This window comes from Colobus angolensis, unplaced genomic scaffold (assembly GCF_000951035.1).
Source record: "Colobus angolensis palliatus isolate OR3802 unplaced genomic scaffold, Cang.pa_1.0 Scaffold228, whole genome shotgun sequence".
NCBI classification, from domain to species: Eukaryota; Metazoa; Chordata; class Mammalia; order Primates; family Cercopithecidae; genus Colobus; species Colobus angolensis.
This window is the reverse complement of record NW_012115466.1, coordinates 2,379,569-2,404,413: the sequence shown is the minus strand read 5'-3', so window position 1 is coordinate 2,404,413 and position 24,845 is coordinate 2,379,569. Positions and strand designations below refer to the sequence as shown.

The following is a 24,845-nucleotide window of genomic DNA, read 5'->3' as shown; positions in this document are numbered from 1 at the left end:
AGTTAGTAGTACACTTTGTGCTGCTACAATTAAAGATCTGTCAATGTTTCTAATATACACTATTATTTTAGGATTCGATAACATAACCACTAATCTTTACTCTGAATTACATGATGAAAGGCCTCAGCAGTGGGAGGACATCTTCAAGTTCTTTTAACAAGATTATAAGATATTTATTTGCTTTCCTTGGTATTAAAATTCTAAACAATAAGATTTATGGTAAGCTAGACATAGACAGGACCTCTATACAGGCAGCATGCAGCAAAAAATGTTTGACTTATATGAATGTTAAGAAATAAACTGCTGGCCGGGTGGGGTGGCTCAAGCCTGTAATCCCAGCACTTTGGGAGGCCGAGACGGGCGGATCACGAGGTCAGGAGACATGGTGAAACCCCGTCTCTACTAAAAAAATACAAAAAACTAGCCGGGCATGGTGGTGGGCGCCTGCAGTCCCAGCTACTCGGGAGGCTGAGCCAGGAGAATGGCATAAACCCGGGAGGTGGAGCTTGCAGTGAGCTGAGATCCGGCCACTGCACTCCAGCCTGGGCTACAGAGTGAGACTCCGTCTCAAAAAAAAAAAAAACATAAATAAACTGTTTCAGATTTCCATTTCATTACCTATATTCATTTTAAAAGAAAAGGTTAGGACAAAATTTTTTTAAATCCTTATTTTAAAAAAATGCCTGGCTTATTCCTGCAACTCCCTTATGAGATGTCTATAAAGAGTATACAGAGCCTAACAAAATAGTAAAGTAGATGTAAGTAGTTATAAGCCTGACTCATTGGTTTGTTTTCAGGAAAAAATAGTTCTGAATAATTTTTTTTTAAGGAACTCAATTAGCTGTTTAGTTAAAAAATGGCCTGTAGTTGTGTAATCTGGACCTATTGATCTATGCTGTTCAATGTGGTAGCCACTAGCAATGTGTGGCTACTGATAATGTGAAACATAGTTAGTGAAAATTAAGATAAGTATAAAATATGTACTTGATTTTAAGACATACTACCACAAAATAAAAATGAAGTGAAAATGTAGCATTAATAATTTTTATATTGATTCATGTTGAAATTATAATATTCTGTAAATAAAATGAGACTACGTCACTTATTTCTTTTTTATTTAGTTTAATTTACTACTAGAAAATGTAAAATTACACATGCAACTTACATTATAGTTCCACTATACAATGTTGCTATAGATGTTCCCAAATATCTAACATTTTTTCTTATACCCAATTGACTTGAATTGACTCAAGGTAGGATGTTGGGCTTATGATATGTCTAAGATATGATCAGAAACTAGTGAGGCCTTTTTTTTTTTTTTTTAAGAAATTCTCCGCCCGTCTCGGCCTCCCAAAGTGCTGGGATTACAGGCTTGAGCCACCGCGCCTGGCCCTAGTAAGGTTTTTTTTTTTTTTTTTTTTTTTAAGAAATTCTCCATTACCCCAACTATGGTTGGTGATGTTCTTATAGGTGTCTATGATAGTGGATGGCAAATGTAGAAGCGGGAAGATATAAAAAGGAAAAGTAAATATGGGAGTCCACAGGAGTGAGTGTCTGAGACATTAAGTAAAAAAAAAAAAACAAAATTCAAATTTAAAATATTTATTGAATGTAAATTTGTTGATCTGTCATACTTAATATAGAAAATGAATATTTTCTTTATCTTTGAATAATATTATTTTCAGATGAAATTACTTGTAATAATAGTTGTTACTCAAAATTCACCTTATAGCTACTAAACTTCTGCAACTATAATCTGATTTATCTAAAGCCCCATTAAAACAAACAAACAAACAAACAAAAACTCTGCTATTTGCTTCATTCATAAATCCTTTAATTCAGCAAACATTTATGTGCCTTTCCTATTCTAGGCATTATGTTTGAAACTAGATGATCCAAAGGTAAAGTACTTTCTCTTTAAATTCTCATTAGATGTTTCCTTAACATTCTTTTGCTAATTTGCAATGTCTGTTCGCCTGAATTCATCTAAGTCTGTAATCATGGATGAAATTGCTTTGGGCACCCCATCAGAAAGAATCACTGAAATCTAACCCCAATGTGTTATCACACACTACACAGATACCACAAGAGTCAATGGAGAAGCAATAATGTGTTAACATCACAGGAGTCCCAGTGGGCTAGAAGAGTTGTAGCTGTGGTTAGCCAGGACACTACCACACTTGAGTATTAGTGGACAATAGCAAGTAAATTATATTAATAGAATTGAGTCATAAAGTATTTTAACTGAGCCAGCACAGGAGCTTTCCGTCTTTTTCATCCCTTTATGTCTTACCGTGTGTATGTTTTTCTCTTTCACTTCTGTCTAAGAGTAAAAGAGATTTTTTCCAAAGCTAACTTGGTCACCTCTCTTCTTGCCTCCTCCTACCTTATGGCCTTGCTCCATCAATGTTCAGAGCTCTTCTCACCTTCATTTCTACACATTATCAATCGTTCTGGTTGCTGCAGTGATTTCTGCCCTCTGATTTGAAAACATACTTCCAAGGCCTGTCTTAAAACAAATCAAACATTCTCCCCTCAACTCTTTCATATTACTGTACTTTCCTCCATTTGACATACCTCCCCAGTAGCCTGTTCGCTGCTGTCTTTCATCTTGTGTTGCTCATTCATTCTTTAAGCCTGTAACATTGGCTCTCCTTCCCCCATCCAACATTCTAATTCTCTTATTGTCCTTATATTACCAACAACTGCCATTCAGAAAACACAGTCTTTTTCTTCCCCCGTAGTCCTTATTTGTTTGGACCTCTCTGAGCAATTTTTTTATGGAAACCATCGATTACCATTTTTAGTAAAGTGAATACAACTTAAAATCTGTCTTCAACTGCTTAATTTTATTTTAGCAGATTTCCCCTTTTATTTACCTGTTGCATTCCCTTTACATTAAGAAGCAGTTATCCCAAAGTCTGCATCTCGAAGACTGGACTTTGATCCCAATTTTGCTTAATAAAAATTATTCAAGAAATTTTATAGAAAGTTTGTCAATGATTAAATCTCAATTCATGATTTTTTTCCCCTCTATCAAAAGGGGCAGGCATTTAACAGAGATACAGTGGATAAGAAGGGAACAGAGTCAGAGTTTACGAAGCACATATCTGAAGGTTATATTCTTTATTTTTATATTTTTGCTTTTGGAACAATGTCTTTATTATGCTCAGAAAATACCTGCTGGTTCAACCCCAAATTGCTACATTAAAAGAGACACAGATTTAAATGTTTAGGGTGGGTGGGTGAGTGCTTAATATCTGTAATAAACTGACTCCATTGTTACAAAACACCCTCAGACAACTATCTCATACTATCTAACTTGACTTTGAAAGGGAACTAGTGTCATAGAGTAAGGAAGAAAATTTATTTGCTGTCTTCTTATTGATGAAACTGTGAATTTTTGTCAGTTTGGGGTTTGCTACACTCTGGCAAGTTGGAAAAGGTCTATTTTATTGTTTCTTTCAGAAGCTTTTTTTCTGTCATCCATGAGTTTCAAATTTAGCTCCTGTTGGAATATTGTTTTAAAATAAATCCAAAAGCAGTTAAAATATTGTAATTAAAATCCTTTCAATAATGTACTTTTCTAAATCTTGACTCTACTTGTCAAGGGCTATGTGATGTTAAGCTAATCTCTCTGCATCCAGTTTCTTTCTCTATAAAATGGAAATAATAATAGTACCTATGACATTAAGTCGTTTTGAGGATTATATGCATTAACATATGCCAAATGCTTGTAATATGGGTAAGCATATACTAAATGTTCAAGTATTAGTTATTACTTTTATCACTATTAATTTATGCAATCAAATTTATTTACTATCTACTGCTTAGAAACCTGGAGAAATACACAATGAACAAGAAACTCATGTTCTTCAGGAGCTTTGCCAAGAAGAGACAAATATCTGTCAGAGTTACAAGAGTGTGTGACTAGTGGTATGATAAAACCATCAGCCTCTGTGGTTGCACTCAGAATAAATAACAAACTCTGCCTAGGGTTGTTGGCAAAACATGAGTAGCTGGACTCTGAACTGTGTTAAATTAGTGCTGTAGTTTATCCAGACCACAAAATTCTTTCCTTTCATCAGTATCTCTGAGAGTCAGTAGCTGGATCTCCTCCGATACTCCAAGTCAGAAAATGTAGAACTTTTCCTCAGTAATTTACCATGATCCTTTAAAAATTACAAAGAATTTGCTTCTCTCAACCTAATGATGAACTTCAAGATACATTTTCTCTAATAGTTTAAAATACATTTAGCATAATGTTTTTATATGCAGTCTGTGTGTCTGTGTGTATACCACTACTATTGCCTGTCTGATTATTCTGACCTGCATACATCTTTTAAAATAATCTTTCTTCTTTGTGACTAACATATGTCTGGCTAGAAAACCAACACCTTCCTATCTAAAGCAATATAAAATTTAAAGTTATTTGGTGGGGCTGAATTACTAGGGATGTGGAGGAAGGGATTCATTCCCTGTGAAGCACAGTCCAGAGTGCCAGATAGATTTTTCCTGGTTTGGCCATAAGGATATATACAGAAAAAAAGTAGCACTAGGGAAGTAGCGTAGTTACAGGAAAAAAAGAATGTGTGGCATTTTCAATTAGTTAATGGCATGGTCAAATATAAAAGGGTAGCTAGTTTATTTGTATAGACTCTTACAAGGCATGATATGTACTTGGCCTAGAAGTGACCTATAGAAGTGGTCTCTCTCTTGTTACTGGAAAGTTCCTTTTGGACGAACTCTTTCCTGGGCAGGAGATGTCATCTGATGGTCTCACAGCTCTGTGTTACTAAGGCCAAAGTCAGTTGAGAATTATGGGGCTGTGGGCTTATGCACCCAAGGAAGCCAAACGCAAACATCTCAAACAATAGCATAAGTAACACATATAAAGCTTTTTATTGTATATGCCAGGCACTGTGCTAAGCACTTTACATGTTTCAGTTCATGTAATTATTATAAAAACTCTAGGTTGTAAGGACAAATATTTTCCGTTTTACAAGTGAGGAAGAAGAGTTTCAGAGTTAAATAACTTTAATGTGCTCCAGATCATGGAGAGAGAGAATGGTGGTGATGGGGCAGGAAGCTTGTCTTGTAGGGGTAAGGGAGGCAAAATTTATTCTCTACCCTCCTAGGGCTTCTTGCTGAGTCTAAGAATTAAACTTACCTAAGGCAGATTAACAGGAGAAAAGCATACAAATTTTATTTAGTAATTTTTACACGTACATGAGAGCCATCCCACACACACACACAAAAATGAAGACTCAAAGAAATGAAGTTGAATGCTTATATACTAGGCTGAACAAAGAATAGTAAATTGTGGAAAAGCGGCAAGACAGAGGAGTGTGGGCTAGGGCAGTTAATTGTGGAAAAATGACTAGGAAGATAAGATTGACTGGTTAGTTCAACAGGATTTATTTGTGTAGATTTTTGTCAGTCTCCACTTCCCTAGTGATAAGCATGTCTTTCACACAGGAATTTAATCTCCTGCTTTCAGGAAGCAAAAGGAAGTTCAGAATGCCCTTGTTACATCTGCTGTTTTTCAAATGTTTTTTACTCTAAATAACAAATAGGCCAAAACAGCATGTTTGGGGGCAGTGTGTTTTGATCTCTTACATGGGAAACAGTATGTACTGTACACTTAGATGAACATAATTTTGATACTGATCACTTAGTATTTTCTTCTTATTTTTCCCTCTCTCTGTTATTGATATTACTTTTTAGATGTAATTCACTTTTTTCCAAAATGTTTACTTCTTTAAAGTGTTCTTCCTACCTCAATAGGGCAAAAATAATGATGTATTTTTTTATAGCAATAAGCATATAAAGGCATGATATGTACTTGGCCTAGAAGTGACTTTATGAACTTTGTTCAGTTACTAGACAGTAACTTCTTTCTAAGCCCTATTAGGTATTCAGGTGAACCTCATACTATGCATTTTCAAGTAGGATAATTAGTGGTATGAGTAGTATTTCTGTAAATAAATTTTTATTTTGACAAAGCAAATATGATGCAAATTAAGATTTGGGAATATAATGGGAATATAATGAAAATTAAGGTTTCTTGAAATGAAAAGAAGAATATGGTAATTTGAGAATATCAAGACAGGCTGCTGTAGAAATTTTCAACAACCTGTAAGTAATACAAGATTTTCTATCTTCAATTTCATGTCTATAAACTATATTATCAGCCCTTTGGTCTTTTAGAACAGAAATACGTTTGTTTAGTGTGGAATGTCTTTTATTCTTATTGATTTTTATTACTATAACATGTAATATTTCATAGTATAATTAGCAGCTTACTGTTCAGTTATGTGATTGGGGGAAGCAAAACACTTAGAATTTTTCCTCATAGTCTAGTGTAGGACTGATTAAACACAACATACTACACACACATGCACACATGCACACACAAACAGTTACATATACATGTATTTTTACATAAAATATATACATATATACACACATGTCTCCAAAATGTACATAAAAATAGCAAATACTAAAATAACAAGAATGGAAAAGAAATGGTTCCAAAATACTGTCAGACAAGATTTTTCTCTGAGCGGACACTTTATGTGTGAATAAAACCATAGGACGGCGAAGCTGGTATGGTTTATCCTCAAAGCCTTTATTTATTCACAGCTGTTCAATAGTAGCAATAACGATTGTTGTCACTTTACCTCATCTCCATTTGGAAAGTGAAAAGCAATTTTCAAATTCCATTAAAAAAGATAAAGCAAAGTTTACCTTGCTACATGGAGTTGAATAGAGACATTCAATGAAGCCATTTTTTTAAAACTGTAACATGTCAAAATTTTAAGAATAGGCATCATTGGAAATGCTTTGTGATAAATATATCAATATCACAATTATTTGCTGTACTTTAAGGATTAAAATATCGTTGTTTTTGTACCTTCCTTGCTATGTGTTCCTTGCCTTTGGGCTCAACTCTTTAATAACCTTATTTTCAAAAAGTACATGAGAGATTAGTGGTGAAGCTAATTACCTATTACAAGTATCCAGCATACATTTTCCTGAAGAGCATTTTTTTTTTACTTTGAAATGTGTAATTTCAATTTGTAGTCAACACTTATTTTTAAGAGATTAAATATCTGAGAACTCAGTTAAAAATGAAACCATAAATAAAGTTGAATATGCACTTGTTGGAAATTTATATCCTCCTACTTTCAAGTTATTTCTCAAATTGACAAATGTTCTTAAAAACTATTCTTATTGTTTTTAATGGGATTTTGATGAGTGTGTCTAACATAATAAACAAAGGCAAACCTATATTATAAAACCATGTGCTGAATAACGATGTTTCAGTCAAATATGAGCCACATATACTACAGCGGTCTCATGAGATTATAGTGGAGCTGAAAATCTCCTATTATTGCCTAGTAACATAAAGAGCAATGCACATCATGTGATGATGGTGTAAACAAACTTACTGCTGCCAGTCATATAAACATATAGCACATATGATTAAGTACAGTACATGATACTTGGTGATAATAATAAAGGACTTCAACCCTAGATGATGTATTTACTATATGACACTTTGAATTGTTATTTTAGAGTATGCTCCCACTTATAAAAAAATGTTAACTGTAAAGCAGCCTCAGGAAGGTCCTTCAGGAGGTATTCCAGAAGGCATTGTTATCATAGGAGATGACAGCTCCAAGTGTGTCTGAAGACCTTCCAGTGGAACAAGATGTGGAGGTGGAAGACAGCGATATTGATGATATTGATCCTGTGTAGGCCTGGGCTAATGTGTTTGTATCTTCGTTGTCAGCAAAAAAGTTTAAAAGGTAAAAAAAATTAACATAGAGCTTTTAGAACAAAGATATTTAAAAAGAAAATATTTTTCAGCAGTAAAGTGTGCGTTTGAAGCTGTGTTATTACAAGAGTCCAAAAGTTTTACAAATTACAAAGTTCATAAAGTGAAATAGTTACAATAAGCTAAAGCTAATTTATTGTTGAAGAAAGAAAACTATTTTAAAAATAAGTTTAGTATAGCCTAAGTGTACAGTGTTTATAAAGTCTACAGTAGTAATGTCCTAGGGCTTCACATTCCTTTACCACTCACTGACTCAAACAGAGAAACTTCCAGTCCTTCAAGCTGCATTCATGGTAAGTGCCTTATACAGGTGTACAGTTCTTTGATTTTTTTTTTGAGACAAGGTCTCACTTTATCACCTAGGCAGGTGTGCAAGTGGTATGACCTGGGCTAACTGCATCCTTGACTTCCCAAGTTCAAGTGATCCTCCAAACTCAACCCCCAAGTAGCTGAGACTACAGGTGTGTGCTACTATGCTCAGCTAATTTTTGTATATTTTGTAAAGATGAGGTTTGTCATGTTGTCTAAACTGGTTTGGAACTCCTGAGCTCAAGCGATCCACCCACCTCAGCCTCCCAAAGTGCTAGGATTATAGGCATGAGCCACTGTGCCGCGTCAATTTTTAGTCTTTTATAGTGTACTTCTAGTGTGCCTTTTCTATGTTTAGATATGTTTATGTATGCAAATATTTATCATTGTGTTATAATTGTATTCTGTACAGTACAGGTTTGTACTGTACAGGTTTGTAGCCAATGAGCAATAAGCTATACCGTGTAGCGTAGATGTGCAGTAGGCTATACCATCTATGTTTGTGTAAGTACATGCTATCACATGTTTGCACAAGAATGAAATAATATAATGATGCATTTATCAGAGCATATCCCTGTAGTTAAGTAATATATGACTGTCGTTTAATTTAAGCTATAGCCATTAGTACTCGTAGTCATGGCTAGATGGTCATATAAGTAAGTATATTTCTTAGAAAACAATATTGAAATCTTACTCAAATAATTATATGAAGGCAAAGAATTATCAAACATAATCATTTATGAAAAATAAAACTATATAAACTTACATAACAGGCTGCGATGTCCACTAAAATTTTTATTAGCATATCATGGTATTTTTACAAGGTAGATTTTACATGGTATTTTTACAAATTATCTCCAACATCTCTAAATTATCTCTTTCTGCGGTAGGGAAGATAAAATATTCAAAATGATTCAAAATTTAATTTATATTTCAAGGTCTTCATGAACAAGAAAAATAGGTGGAATTCCTTAACTTCAGAGTTTCTTTTGTTTTATTGTAAGTATATTAGCCAAATATGCAGAAGACCATAACTCTGAAACTGTTCAATCACTCCCATTTAAATTAACTCAAAACTCAACAATCCCTTTGGAACTAAGATTGTTTTTGTAATTCTTTCATATCCCACATAGCAGTTGGTGCCTAATAAATACTTGATGAATGAGCTCTCAAGGTAATTATTTTTCCTTAATTTCTGTCAACTTCTACTGTAAAATTCTTTCTAAATTTTCTTAGATATGATGAGAGTTTCTATGACTTTATTTGTATTAAAATGTAGACTCTTTTGGACATGTCTTCTCTGTGTTAAAAGTATTAAAATTCTGTCATCTAACCATCACATATGACTTAATCATACTAATGTATTTTATACAATTGAGGAATCATCACACAGTCTACCTGACATTTACATAATTTCAACTGAGAACATATTCTACTACTTTAGGTCTTGGCTTTTGTATGGCTCAGAATTCACTGAGTAATGTTGTTTTCAGGATATTGGATTAGCATGCCTGCCAGAACATTCATTAAGCATGGAACAAAATGTCAAGGTGACTTGTATCAAGATGTCTAGTACAAAGAACTCATTACTTTTATTCTTCTCTATTTAGGGTCATGGTTCCAAAGGGTACAGTTAAGAACTGCATGCATTATTTTCTGCGTATATTAAATATTAGGTTTCAAGAAAAAAAGGTGGATATAGATTAATAGAACTGAGCCCGCAAAATAAAGTCAATTACTTTAAAAACTAGTATGTACTTCAGATAGTGACACACATCTTACAAAAAGAGCTAAACATCCATGAAACTCAGCATTATTAATAAAAAATACAAATGCATTTTGTTTTCCTTAAGTGTAATTTAATAAATTAATAATGGATTGAGCAGTTGTTTAAACACACAGTGACCACAGAGTCTAGAGCATCTAGTAAATAGGAAATGTAACAATTATTTAGTTGTCTCAGATTCCATAAACAGGGAAAGCAGGGGATTTAGAATACAAAATTTCAAAAGACTTACTAGGATTGGCTAACTTAATTACTAACACCAAATAATTATGACTTTTTCTCTTCATTTTGATAACTTGGTTTATACATGCATTGATGACTTCAATAATCCTATGCATTACTATCAAGAAAATAGGCTAGATAATCTTCAGTGAAGCAGGGTCTGTGAACAGGAGTCTGAGTAATGACAGACGTTTTTCTTTGGGGCCACAAACAGCCCCAGATCCATTGTTTATCTAGTACTTCAAGTCACTACCACCAGTTCATGAGAGTTGGAACTCAAGATGTTACCTATGTGCCTTCTCAGTTTTTAGGAATATAGTTTTGACTAAATACCGCCTGAAGAATAAACATCTTTTTATGTGACACAAACAGAACCAGTAGATGTTTAGATGCTTGAAAAAGCATTTTATTTTAACTGAAACACTCATTATGAACCTTTTGGTATAAGACAAAGAACTTTTCTTTGAGTATTGTTCTGGGAGTTGGAATTCTAGATTTACTTTCTTGTTTAAACAACACATATGATGCATCGTCTAACATTTCTAGTTTCAGTTTCTTCACCTCAGAGCAAGAAATAGGTACTTGCAACGCAGATTTTGTTCTACCTTGTCAATATACTCCTTTCCTCTCCTTATTAATAATCTTTTTTTTTTTTTTTTGAGAAGGAGTCTCGCTCTGCCGCCCAGGCTGGAGTGCAGTGGCCGGATCTCAGCTCACTGCAAGCTCCGCCTCCCAGGTTTCCGCCATTCTCCTGCCTCAGCCTCCAGAGTAGCTGGGACTACAGGCGCCCGCCCCCTCGCCCGGCTAGTTTTTTTTTTTTTTTTTTTTGTATTTTTTAGTAGAGACGGGGTTTCACAGTGTTAGCCAGGATGGTCTCGATCTCCTGACCTCGTGATCCGCCGGTCTCGGCCTCCCAAAATGCTGGGATTACAGGCTTGAGCCACCGCGCCCGGCCAATAATCTTTTCAGTTATGTCTCCACATATAATTGAATAAAATTTTCAAATTTCATCAATTAATCTATGTAAGTCTGTCCAAAACATTCAGGTTCATTTTCAAAAAGATACCTCTTTCCTTCACACTTTAACTATCACTATTTACATAATGTTAATTAAATCGTGTAATTTTGTGTATAATTACACATATCACCAGAAGAAACTAGTTGGGGGGAAAAAAAAAAGACAAGACGTCTTTGTATATGTAAAACTCACTGGGGGAATTGTTGAGTTTATGTGGGTGTCATGCATTAGGTTTATGTTAGGGAGCTGGGAAAAAAATACAGACTCAAATAAAGCATCTCAGATCCATTGCATCTGAATCTCTTAAGCACCTTTAAAAGTTTTGCACATTAAATTTGATAATGATTCCTAGAACATTATAGAATACTTGCTAATATTTAATATGAGGAGAAAAATGTGCTCTATAGCAGGGCAGCAAACTAGAGAATAATTCTAAAAGAATCCTATGGAAATATACTTTTCTATTAGCAGTGTAGAGGATATTGCTCTTCTAAAATTTAATTTTGAGTGCCTGGTATCAAACTCTGTTTTCGATATGGGGGGAGTCCCTGTAAGCTTAGCTGGAAGCAGGGCATATGTCTCTCCACAGAAGGTGATCAGAGTTCAGATATTTGTATTTGAGCTAGGGTAAAGGCACCTGCCCTAAGCTTAGCCAACTGGATGACCCCTCCCAGGACTTTACATCTGAAAGAAGAGAAACCAAGACATTGGCACAGTTCAACATTAGTCGCTCTTGTTGTGGACAGCCTCTGTCAGTGGCAGAGCAGAAGTAGAGGCAGCAAGATTATCATGACAGAGGAGTGTTCCCAATGCAAAGGTGGCAGTGGGGGTGTCTCAAACATTGATGTCCTAAACTGACTATTTCTATAATGGGATCTTGGCAGTATTCTTATACTTAGTTTCCCTCGGTTACTGACTGGTTCTCAATGTCTTCTATTATTTCTGTAAACTCTTACATACAGTAAATAGTATATAAAAAATATATCTGGTACATTTTTTCAACAAATTAATTTTATTCTTAAATTGGACATGTTAATCTCTGTCGGATATAACCACATGCACTCCTATTTTGTGCTGGGTACCTGAGGACAGCACAAAGGACCCTCTTCAACCCTCTAACACTCACAGTTGACAGTGTGGATGAATTTACTTTTAGAATTCCCAAAGCAAAAAAAAAAAACAACAACTGATATTTCTACTATTTACTCACAACTTGGAAATTCTTTTCACAATTCACTTTAACATAATTACTAAAAATGCCTGTCTAGTACTTGCATTAAAAGAAAAAATGAATGGTACTTTGAAATAAGATTGTTTTACTTTTTAAAAGTTGTATAATACGTTGTTTTTGTGTCCATTTGTTTACAAATTAAAACCACAACATTTTCATTTCCTTGTGCTGTGAGGAAATTTACTCAGCTAAGAAAAGTACCAAAGTGCTCCTTTAAAACATTAATTTTTGACACATTTTCAAAGTGAATATTTGTTGTGTTATCTTCTGTAACAATTCTTAAAAATATGAAATGTGATGTTTCTAGTTTTTGTAATTTACATTAAATCATTCTTTCATTAAATACCTCAACATTCATAGTTTCAATAGATCAATTGCTGCATTTTGTACTTACTTTTCATTCTAGCTAAAATTAAGCAAACATTACAATGTTCTGTTGATTTTGAAGTGTTCAAATCATCTTGAATACTTGCTATTCAAGAGAAACCATGTATTTTTGACCCCAAGGCAATCATTTTCAAATGTCAACTAAATGAATTATCTAAACTCTTTAGGTCAAAGAAAGTTATATCTATAATTATAAAAGAAAATACATGTTTTTCATAACTATAGTAAGTAATCAATAAGTTTAGTATATCTGGATACATTTGATTGAAAAGAACACAAAGTCTTACTTGCATTGGCTTAACTCACATAATTGAAAATCAAGAGGAAATGCAGATGTTAGGCTGGATTGATGCAGTATTGCAATCAAGTCATCAAGGAGTAAGTTTCTTTCAGTCTCTCAGCTCTACCTTCTGTAGTATAAGCTCATCTTAAGACTGATTTCCTCCTGGTGGGGTAAAAGAAGTTGTGGCATTTATAGATTTCATATCCATAACCCATACTTTTCAAAAGGAAAAAGTGGATTAGCTTTTGCTGGTTCTTTCAGAAATCCAAGGAACTACTGCTTTTAGAATTCTGCAGGAAACTTCTTCTCAAATATACTTGACAACATTTGGTCACATACCTATTTCTGAAATAATCTGTTCGGTTAAAGAATTGTCTTATGCTTAATTAGAACTGTGTTACCTGAATCAACACTATGACAATTGAGATCAGATAACCCAAGTTAAATTCATACCATGAGGAACTACCTCTGGAGATTTTCTCCTAAACTATAAAGCACACAGTGAGCACTGCATAGAATATTTGTAGACTTTGTACTACATGACAATGGACAGTGTATGACATAGAGAGGCAAGATAAAATTTATAACAAGACAGCATTTTCTTTTTTTTTTTTTTTTTTGTGAGACGAAGTCTCTCTCTGTGGCATGATCTTGGCTCACTGCAAGCTCTGCCACCCATGTTCATGCCATTTTCCTGCCTCAGTCTCCCGAGTAGCTGGGACTACAGGCGCCCACCACCACGCCTGGCTAATTTTTTTTTTTTTTGTATATTTAGCAGAGACGGGGTTACACCTTGTTAGCCAGAATGGTCTCAATCTCCTGACCTCATGATCTGCCCACTTCAGCCTCCCAAAGTGCTGGGATTACAGGCATGAGTCACCATACCTGGCCCAAAGCAGCATTTTCTAACAGTTGAATATAAATATAGATTAAAGTGAAGAATTTTATAAAACATAAAATTAAATAACCTCATACCATATAATATTTATGAAAAGCATTATAGAAACAATAAGTTCAAAATAATATTTTGATTTATTCATCACATGTTTGGCTTCCAACCTAGACTGTAAACTTCTAGTTTCTATCCCTAAGCAACTAACACAGTGACTTACTCATATTAGATATTTAATGAAAGCTGTTCAGTACAATAAGCAGAAAAAAATCAATACTGGCTGAATTACTCACTTTGTTCAAATAGATGCATCTTAAATGACAAACTTTTGGCTTTAGACTGAACTTCCAAAACAAATAGTCCACATCCTTCTCATTATTAAAATCAGAAAATAAATGAAAAAAAATAAAGCTGAATTACCTATTTTGTTTGGTTTTGTGACCTGAGCATTACTGTTTGCCAGAGGTAATGGAGGTAACTAAAGAACAATGGAAAAAGGACAATGCAAATATTTAGGGTGTAGATGAAAGGAAATGCATCTTTATATTAATTGTCAAAAGCCTGTAGGGTATTCAAATAAAATTGTCTTTGGAGGGTGACAGGTTCTACCTACTGAGTGAAAGCTGAAATACTAGGAGATAATGAGTTCCAAATAAGAAAGAAAAGTTATCTAAATATTGAGTTTGAGTTCATACATACAGTTAGAGATAAGATGAAAGAAAATAGCTGCAATGAAATATAAATAAAAACAAGAAACCAATTAAATGAGTGTGAAAAAAAAAGTAGTCAACCATATCACTCTCTTCTCCAAATTCTGAAAGGCACTAAGGATTGTGTTAACTTTATCTGATTTTAGTCTTCTTTTTGAATTAGTAGAAGGTTTTTTAATGCAAAAATTTAAGTTTTCTTTATTGTTAAACTATCAAGCATCGTATAGTGAAATGGGAGTCTTACTTGAATATCCTAAAAGATAACTTCTTACTCAGGAAATTTCTCTTGAAAAACAATGTAGTTAGATGGACTGAGAACTCTTGACAGTAACTGCAAAAGAACACAGTTGTTTATTCCCTCTACAGTCCCCTGTTCTATTTTATATTTAATTATAAATGAAAACAGACACTTTTATCTATTTCTTGGGTTATACCTCTTCAAGATAATTCGTATTTTAAAAAATTATGCTATGATGGTTTTCATAGTCAACTCAGGTTGCCTAAGACAAAATGCTATGACTGGGTGGCTTAAACAACAGACATTTATTTCTCACAGTTCTCAGGACTGAGAAGTTCAAGATCAGGGTGCCAGTCTGGCCAGGTTCTGGAGGGGGTACTCTGGCTGGCTTGTAAGTGGCTGCCTTCTTGCTGCATCTCTGATACCTCTTCCTCTTCATATAAAGGCTCTAATCTCATCTTGGGGGCTGTATCCTCATGACCGTATCTAAATTTAATTACACTGAAGGCTCCACTTCCTAATATCATCCCACTTGCGGGGGCTAAGGATTCAACGTGTGCGTTTGAGGCAGGAACACATTCAGTCTATAACAATGGTTGACCTTGGTTTTTGTTTTATGTGAAAATTCCATCGTCACTCTGTGAACGGATTTTTAAACTTTTAATAAATCAGTACAGATATCCTAACTTTGTAATGCATACCTCATGAGGACTGTTTGGCATGATTTACTAATGATATTTCCTGAGTTTAGCTAGTCATTTAAGAACTGTCAAATCCATATTGTACTCTGTCAATGGGCACGGTGGCTCACGCCTGTAATCCCAGCACTTTGGGAGACTGAGGTGGGTGGATTGAGACCATCCTGGCTAACATGGTGAAACCCCATCTGTACTGAAAATACAAAAAAATTAGCCAGGTGTGGTGGCACGCGCGTGTAGTCCCAGCTACTTGGGAGGCTGAGGCAGGAGAATGGCGTGAACCTGGGAGGTGGAGCTTCCAATGAGCCAAGATTGCACCACTGCACTCCAGCCTGGGCAACAGAGTGAGACTCCGTCTCAAAAGATAAACAAAATAAATAAATAAATAAAATAAAGTCAAATAAAATAAAATAAAGAACAAATTCTCATGGGAAGAAAAACGCTACCAAATTTTATAAATTACCTATTGCCTCATTGAAAATCACCTCAAAATCTAATGGCTTAAAACAATAACTGTTTTTTCCTGCTATTCTTCAATATGCCATTTAAGCTTTACTTAGCTAGGTGGTTCTTCTGGTTGGGGTTGAGCTGGGTCTTGTTATCTGTATTTGTGTCTGCAACCAGTGACTCTTCTGTGAAGTTGTCTTGGGGCTAGCTAGTAAAGACAAACCTCTACTGACCAGATCCTTGTGTTCTGTCCTCTTCCAGCAGGCTTACTAAACCCGTATTGTTCACATGGTAACATGGTGGTTTTGTAGAGACGGAGAGGGAGAGGGAGTAGGGGAGAGGGAGGGAGAGGCAGGGTGGGTGGCAGGGGGAAGAGAGAGAGAGAGAGAGAGAGTAGCAGCATTGTGGCTTGCCAAAACTGTGGGGAGGCGAGGGAGCGAGAAAGCACCATATAGGAGATTTTGAGACATGGGCTCTCAAATATGCTATATTCTGTTGGTGAAGGCCCAAACCAAGTTCAAGAGGTAGAGAAGTAGTCTGTGCCTCTTGATGGAATGAGCTGCAAAGTCTTATTTTAAAGGAGTTTCCATATATAGATGAAAATAATTGCAGCCATTTCCCTCAACAATATACCACACATGTCTTTGTGCCTTAGTGTCTGCAGATTGAGTTTATGGCTTGACAATATCAACAAAGTCTTAATTCTCATTCTGCTTTTGCTAGTATAGAACTAATTCAAATTTAGCTCAAAAGATACATGTAGTATAAATAGTGTAGCCACGCATTTTGTGCATTCTAATGGATGTAGTCTTCAAGTAAAATAATCTCCTCTGATGTTGATATAAATACAGTAATCCACTGTTAACTATGGAGTACAGTTAGTATAATCCCTAAAAGAATTAGCAACAAGTGTATGAAATTTAGCTGGCCTTTTCTCTCTGCATTCAGCATGTATACTCAGTCAGTTTTGAAAGACATGACTTATTATTTAGTGTGATTTCATTTAGGAGTTTCTCAATATGGGGTATAATGAATGTTAATTCAGGCTTACAATGGCACAAAATCCTGTGCCCATTTATGAATATAAGAAAGAACATTTGAAAAAGAGTCATCATTTCCATCATTAATTTACTAATTCAAACACATGGAAATGACTCATGAAGATTTTAGTTGCCTTTATTTCAAAATTCATGGGTTTTTTTTTTTTTTTTCAGTTTTCTTTTGCTTTAGTTGAGAAGAAAAGATTTGTCAGTTGAGTAAAGATATTTCATCTCCTTCACTGATACTGCCGGGAGTTATTAATTAGGTTTCTGAGTTTGGCACTATTCTTTCCTGGTCACCATGATGTGTCATTGAAACAGGCTCATTAAAATGAGTGATGTGTGTTGTAATTTCATTAGTGTCATCAATAATATATTATGCTTTCCTTTTAGTAGTTTCTTTGTGTTGCGTGTGGGTCAGGATAACTGTAGGAATTACATTTATAAGATCCAAATTGTTGCATATGAGGAAAGATAGTCATGAGGGTGGAATTAATGTTATTTTACACATGATGACTACCAAAATGATTTCAATTAAATAATATTTTAATTAGGTCTGATGTCTCTACATGCCATTCTAAGATACATGTTCTGTGTATGCAAATAAGACGGTGATTTATTGAATTAGATCTATGCTAACACAATCTATTCTTCTTGCAGGGAAACTTTTGTAAATTGGACTGAAACAGGTGTGTTGAAGTGCAGGAATGATTCAATAAGGAATATGAGTCCTTGTCGTTATAAAGGACAGACTCTTAACATGGAAACTCTTAAACTATATTCTCACCTTCTTTCCACCACATTTTTTTCTGCCAGACATGTGCCTTTTGACTGGCTATTGGTCAATTCCTAGTCTTTCCTAATCTGAAAAATATGGGTTTATAATGGAGGAGAGACACACTTAGGCACTCTGATATAGTGTTTGTTGTTCATATCTTTTAACTCTATTTGACCAGTTCAATTTTGGTGACATTACATGGAAATTCAAAGAGGTTTTGAATTAGAAGCTTCCATACGAGTATTGATCTAATTGAAATATTCACAAACAAGAAGCATTTGCATGTTAAAAATGGTATAATAGTGGTTTTGCTGTCAAGAGATGATTCTGGGAGTACTTAGGATTAATGGTTGAATATGTAAAAGTTCTCAGAGCCAAGAAATGCGTGAGAACATATGTGATAAAATGTAAAAACGTGATTTTGTTTTAACCTTCCATTTAAGTATTAAAAGTAATGTAATGCTATATTTTCATAAATGATTCAAAATGCAAACATTTATTTTATGTAAGCAGGAAGCTAAGTGGTTTTCAGTACACAAAAGAAGAACTGCAAAAGATGAGCTACTTCTGAAAATCAATAGGAGAAATGATCTTTCTCATGAAACATTAAAGGAGATATTTTTGTTAGCCCCAATTTGTTTTTAAGTTAATACAATTTATCTGGGTGAAAAACGTATTTCTACTATTATAATAAAGATCATCTAACTCAAGTAACATCAGCAGTTACCCAAAATGAAGGTTTTTTAAATGGTGATGAAAAAAATCTCAGTCACTTGTATTCTACTAGAATCTCAGTATCCTAGCTTTATGCTGATTTGTATCCAATTTGAGTAGAAATGGATATGAATGTTTATCTTCCATAATAGCTTGCCACAAGCCTACTGCTTGAATCATGTAGCATATGGAAAATGTGTTTAGCTACTTGTAGAATTTCTCAAACAAGAAAAGATCCATTTCTGCTCATATGGCTTGTTTACAGTCATTATAAAAGCATGTTACTATGTTGCTTACTAGGTAGGAGAAGCAAGTGTTGGCATACTCCACATTCCATTGCATTGGCCTTTAGGAAATGTACGTATTGATTTTCAGTTATAAAATAGTAAATCATTCTAATTTCTTGTGTTTTAGACCTGAACATTTTAGGATGTATTTTTATTCTTCTACATTATATCTCTTCTAGATATTTTATGGTAGTTATTGACACATTTTACAAAAATATATTAGAGATGTTCATGCTTATGTGAATTGCCATCACAGGATTAATCTGTAACTTATATGAGCATATTTTATTAATAACATCTTATCATTAAATTGAATATGGATATTTAACATTTAATAAGCACAGAATGTATACGTGGAAATGTACTTCATGCCATTGGGTTTTAAAAATGTGGAAAAGCCATTATAACAGCCTAAGAATCTTTAAACATGCCCCTTATAATATACTAGTTGCAATGTTACAGCTCATTTAAGGAATAGTTCTTGATAACAATGATTATAATATTTTTGTTTGTCAGCATACTAAACAATATGTCCTCAACGTATGGAAATAAAATGTTTGATACGATTTTAAAAATATAGATTGTACTCTCTCTTAAATTCTGGAAATATATTTACCATTTAATGATTCATAAACATGAAACTCATAAAGTGAAGGAAGAGAATTCAAAACTATAAATATGAAAAATGATTAATTTTTTATAGTAGTTTATTCTTATTAGTAAAGTAGTATAAGTTGTCTACAAAGCAGTATTTTTTACATGGCTGAATAATTAAAATGTTTTTAATCCATTTTTATCTTTAAAATATCTTGATTACTAAATGACTGTTTCATCATTTATATATAACTACATATACATATATCCATTTATATTTATGTTTGTTTAAATAGTAGATTATAAATGTAAATATGTTTGATATGTATCCTGGCACCAGAAGCCAATTCTTTTTCCTAAATGACAAAAAAACGTTATGTTAGCCTGAAAAAAAACTAACTTTTGTTTAGGTTCTGTCATGTGTGAAAATATTCTAGGCAGCTTCATCTCCATTTTGAACAATTCTACAGTTCAGTCAAAGTGTCTCTAAAATTATTTGGTTTCTCATTTTTATGAAATAAAATTTTTCATTTAGGGAATATTTAGGGAAACTTTCAATAAGCATTTCACTAATTCTCGCTATTGCTATTTTGTTTAAGTCATTTTGAGATATTATCAAAACATTTTCAAAAGTTCTCTGTGTAAAAATACATGTATACATACGTATATGTACATACATAAATAATCTCTTACATGATTACATTCGCATGGTTGAATGGCTTCTTCTGAAAATCCCTTTAATGTTAAGAATATCTGGAGAATAGCAAAGGGAGAACGTCTGCTTTAAAGAATATTCTGCGTCTGGAAGTAGAAACAAAATTTTCCGAGTATACATGGAGTCTAACGTTTCCTGGCGCTGGATGATGAATCAATTTTGTAATTATTGAACATACAGTTTATTCCCAGATTGCACATTTCTCCCCTGTAACAGGGGCCTGGAGCAGTTGTGTGTATGGGCATAGAGTGTGCATTTATTTCCCATGCCGGGTAACCAGAATGTGGGTCAATCTAGCAGTGTTGGTGATGAGGCAGGTGGAGTTGTCCCCAGTGCCAGAGGCAGTTCTATCCCTCTTTTATGTGCTCCTTGGGCTACAGAGCTTCTTCACTCCACAAGGCCTTGTACCAGAGCATTGCTCACAACCCTCTTGACACTCCACCTGGGAAGTAATTTTCTCCCTCCCATAATCAGGGAATATATTTTTCTTAATACAAACTATAAACCTGAATTCAAGAATATTCAGAATTTTGAGAGTATCTTTCTTGCACTGCTCTATTTTCTTAATACAATGCCAAGTTTACTCATAAGCATGAAGATCAAGGATATTGGACTATTAGAGATAGTTCCCACTTAAATTTTTCTGTCTTGAACAAAATCATTGAAATAATCTCTCTATTCAAGAATCTTCTTTTCCCACCACCACTCATCATGTACTCATTTCACCAGAAATTGCTCTCAAAAGATACAAAATCAACCGTTCTTCAATGAATTAGGGCTTAAAATGCAAAATAAGCTGAATTGATATAACTTATACCAATATTATTGAGGGTCTACTGAGTTCCCAGCACTGAACTAAGCCGGATAAAAATTTAACTAAATTAAATCACCATGGCTAAAGACCTCCTAGCTTCACAGCACTGAATTGGACTTGATACAGAAGTAACATGTTCTTCACTCTGAAGTGTAAAGCAATGAGATCATAACATATCCTTGAAAATATGGATCAGGATATCACAACAGATAAGACACAGAGACAGATAAATGAATATCAGAAGCCAATCGGATATGTAAGGAAAGTGAATGACTTACAGTGTTCTGGCTTGGGGGATTAGGTAGATTTCACTCCCCATCAGCGCCTACAGAGTACATGGTGAAAAGTGCTGGCAAGGCTGAGACAGTGAAGCATTGCTGAGAGAGGAAATGGTGATCAAGAACTCGATCAGGTTGATGCTGGTGCTGGAGAAAATTACAAATTAATAAATTTTGTGCTGTGGCCCTGATTCCATCTTTTCAAACTCAGTCATCGCTGTGTAACTTAAGTCTTTGTCACTTTTTGTCTGGACTAAGTGATCTTCTGCTCTCCAGGCTCTGTATTACAGCTAACGTAATTATTCCAAAATGAAATATAATCACCTTTCTTTCTTGCTTACATCCTTTCACTGGTTTCTTATTGCTTATAGGAACAAGCTTAATCTTTTTACCTTGGTATACCAGGCCCTATATGATATGGCTATCTCCTATCTGATATGGCTATCTCCATGTCTGCTCCTATCATTGCCCAGGCTGGCCCTATACTCTGATCTTACGAAAATGCTAACATGGATTTCACTAAGGATATCATGCTGTTCTATAGTTTCGTGTCTTTGCTTATGCCATTCCTTCTGCATAGGATGCTGTCCTGTCTTCATCTCTTTTAGCTTTTTTCCTCTCCTAAACTTCTGTAACTGGTAGCTCCCCTCATCTTTCAAGATGCTGTTTAAATATCCTCTGTTTTAGACCTTTTTCTGACCTTTCTCAGTAGCAATCTATCATCTGTTATAACTAGACCTTACATCTCTACTAAAACAATTAGAAAAATGGATTTAAGTTATTTACATGTTTGCCTCTTTTATTAGACCATGGGATTTCAGCTAGTTTGGGTTGGAAATAAGACAATGATGCAATGATTCATAACTTTCTAACAAAATACATCTATTGGTATCTATCAATGAATAAAGGTGACTATGTTAGACTTTCCCAAATCAAATTTATCTTTCTCAGCAATTTGACTAAGTTACAGGTCACTATTTTATTATGCATTCCACACTTGTGAGAAGATGGTATTCTAGATGTCAAACATATATAAAAGAACAGAGAACAGTGTAATGAATTCTATTACCCAGTTTCCACAATTATTAACTAATGGTCAACTGTGTTGCCTCTATACTCTCTGTAGTTCTACTCTCTCATCTTCCCTCCAAATATTTGAAGCAAATTCCAGACATAATAACATTTCATTTGCAAATATTGCAGTGTGTATTAATATTTCTAAATGATAAGGGCACTTTTAGAAAACATTGATGATACCATTATCACATCTAAAATATTTGCAATTTCCAAATATCACCCAATAACTAGTGTTCAGTTTTGCACTACTTCTTAGATTTTAAACTGTTTAAATACAAATCTAGTAAGGTCTATGCTTTGTGAATAGTTGATTTTTTTCTTTTCTTTTTTTTTTTTTTAGGGACAATTTTGCTCTGTTATGGATATTTTGTCGATATTCAGAAACATGTTTGGTTTTTACACGAAAGGAGGAGTGCTACTGATATCTTGTGTGTGGAGGCCAGGGATACTGCAAAACATCCTACAATACACAAGGCGGCCACCACAATAGAGAATTATCTAGCGAGACTAGTAAGAGGGTGACATTGAGAAACTCGGATCTATAGGTTCCTCCTGCATTATATATTGTATTGCAATTTATTTATTGAATAAACTGGGTCATTTGTCTTATAAAGTTTTCCACATCTATATTTTGTTAATGATACATCGTGGTATAATTTAACATTTTTTTCTGTTTCTTGCATCATCAGATTCATATACAATTTTCTTTTGCTATCAAAGCTGCTTTTTTTCTGTGTCATAGATAGTGTTGTCTACTTCCACCAGGAGGCACATAACGTCTGATCATCTCTCTCTTTCTCATCAATATGGGAAACTATTGGTGATCAATGTCTAAATTTGTTAATTCATTAGGAGTTGAAAAATAGTCATATTATATTTTTATAATTTATTCATTTATTGAAAACATCACTGACTCTTAGAAATATTCATTCCAACGTTTGACAGAAAAATAGCATTGTGCATGAAACATTTATGCATTTTGTATTTCTTTTCAGAAACATCCTGTACCACCTTGATGAAAAGACAAGCCGGTTTTCAATACTTGTGGAGGCTTGGGAACACTGTAAACCCCTTGCATCAAATGAGACCCTTCAGGAAGCCCTGTCAGAGGTGTTGAACAGCATTAATTCAGCTCAGGTTTACTTCAAAACAGGACTTGATGTGTTCAGGAGTGTCTTGGATGGGAAGAATTGAGAAAACGCTGAGCATTTTTTAAAGTTTGCTTACAATTCCACAAGCAAAAGCTCTAATTTAACCAGATTTTCTGACATTGAAGGCTTATTTTCCCCAATGGCTTTTTGACAAGTATAAAGCTATTACTACATTGTATTTTTTAAATGTAAATATAAAAAGAACATTTTGCACATTTAATATTTTTTGTAGCTACGTTTCTGAATATGTAAAGCAAGTTATTGAAATAGGACTTAAGAATTACCTATTAAAAAGAAATCTGAGATATATATATATACACACACACACACACACACACACTATTTTGAGGAGAAAGTTTCAAGAAGTTCTGGAGTATCTTTGTTCCTATGGGCAGAGCATATAGGAACACAGTTTATTCTCTCTGATAGAGCTATTAATGACCTAGTTTCTGTAAAAGAAATGAAGAGTTGATATGGTTCAGATTAACTTCACTATTAAGTGTTCAATATGAAGAATTCAAGTATTCTGACTGAGTTGACCTAAACCACTTTGAATGTTTCTATTTTATGAAATGAAGTTTCTCTTCTTAACACAACTAGATGTAGTAATACACTGGTTATGAAATTGTATTTTTTTTAAGTATTAATGAAAAAAGAGCCATAAGCATTCCAGGGAAAAATCTCAAGGTAGCTACACAGAGCAATTTAAATGCAAATCTTTTTCGTAACAACTTACAAGGTGACTAGCTTTGAAACCCTTAATTTGCCTCAGTTGATTTTCTAAGAATTTCAGGAGTGATGTATGTCTTAAGAGGGAGAAAAGTATATCTTATTACTTTTTCTCTTGTTTCTTTTGGAAACACTGAAACAGGGACTAATCTAAAATGAAAGCATCTCACATTGGTTTTCTTTCTTGTATCTTTTCTGAAACTCCTTGCTGTAAGGCAGCTTTCACAGAGTACTATATATTTGCCACAGTAAAGTAGCAAAGTTTCTCTTTGAAACCCAAAATATCTTCTAAAGCATCAAATTTCTATTTCTGCCTCTGACAAAAAGAACTTACTATGAAAGAAATAGTTGTTTTTATCAATAAAAGCTCCTTAATACTATGAAGAAACTTTTGGTATTTTTTCTTCTTTATCCTTAATTGTGACTAAGATGGAAATCTAGAAAATATTCGTGCTTCTAAGTTTCTACAGGGTTACTGTAAGAGAGTATCTCATCTACACTTCAATTCTTCTCTCATGTGGAAAACTAAGTTTTTTATATTGACATTGTCGTTGAATAGCTCTAGCAATTACTACTATTCTCCCAAACACTAAAATTCTACCTA

At 34.1% G+C, this 24,845-nt stretch overlaps 1 protein-coding gene across 1 annotated transcript in view; it reads left to right on the top strand.

Annotated features, from left to right (window-relative positions):
• NAALADL2 (N-acetylated alpha-linked acidic dipeptidase-like 2) overlaps positions 1-24,625 on the top strand; it is a 733,398-nt gene extending 708,773 nt beyond the window's left edge. The window contains exon 13 of the mRNA XM_011944138.1: positions 23,357-24,625. Coding sequence (XP_011799528.1) covers positions 23,357-23,555 — 199 coding nt within the window. The 3' untranslated portion in view covers positions 23,556-24,625. The remainder of the gene's footprint in view (positions 1-23,356) is intronic.
• Positions 24,626-24,845: the final 220 nt, after the last annotated feature.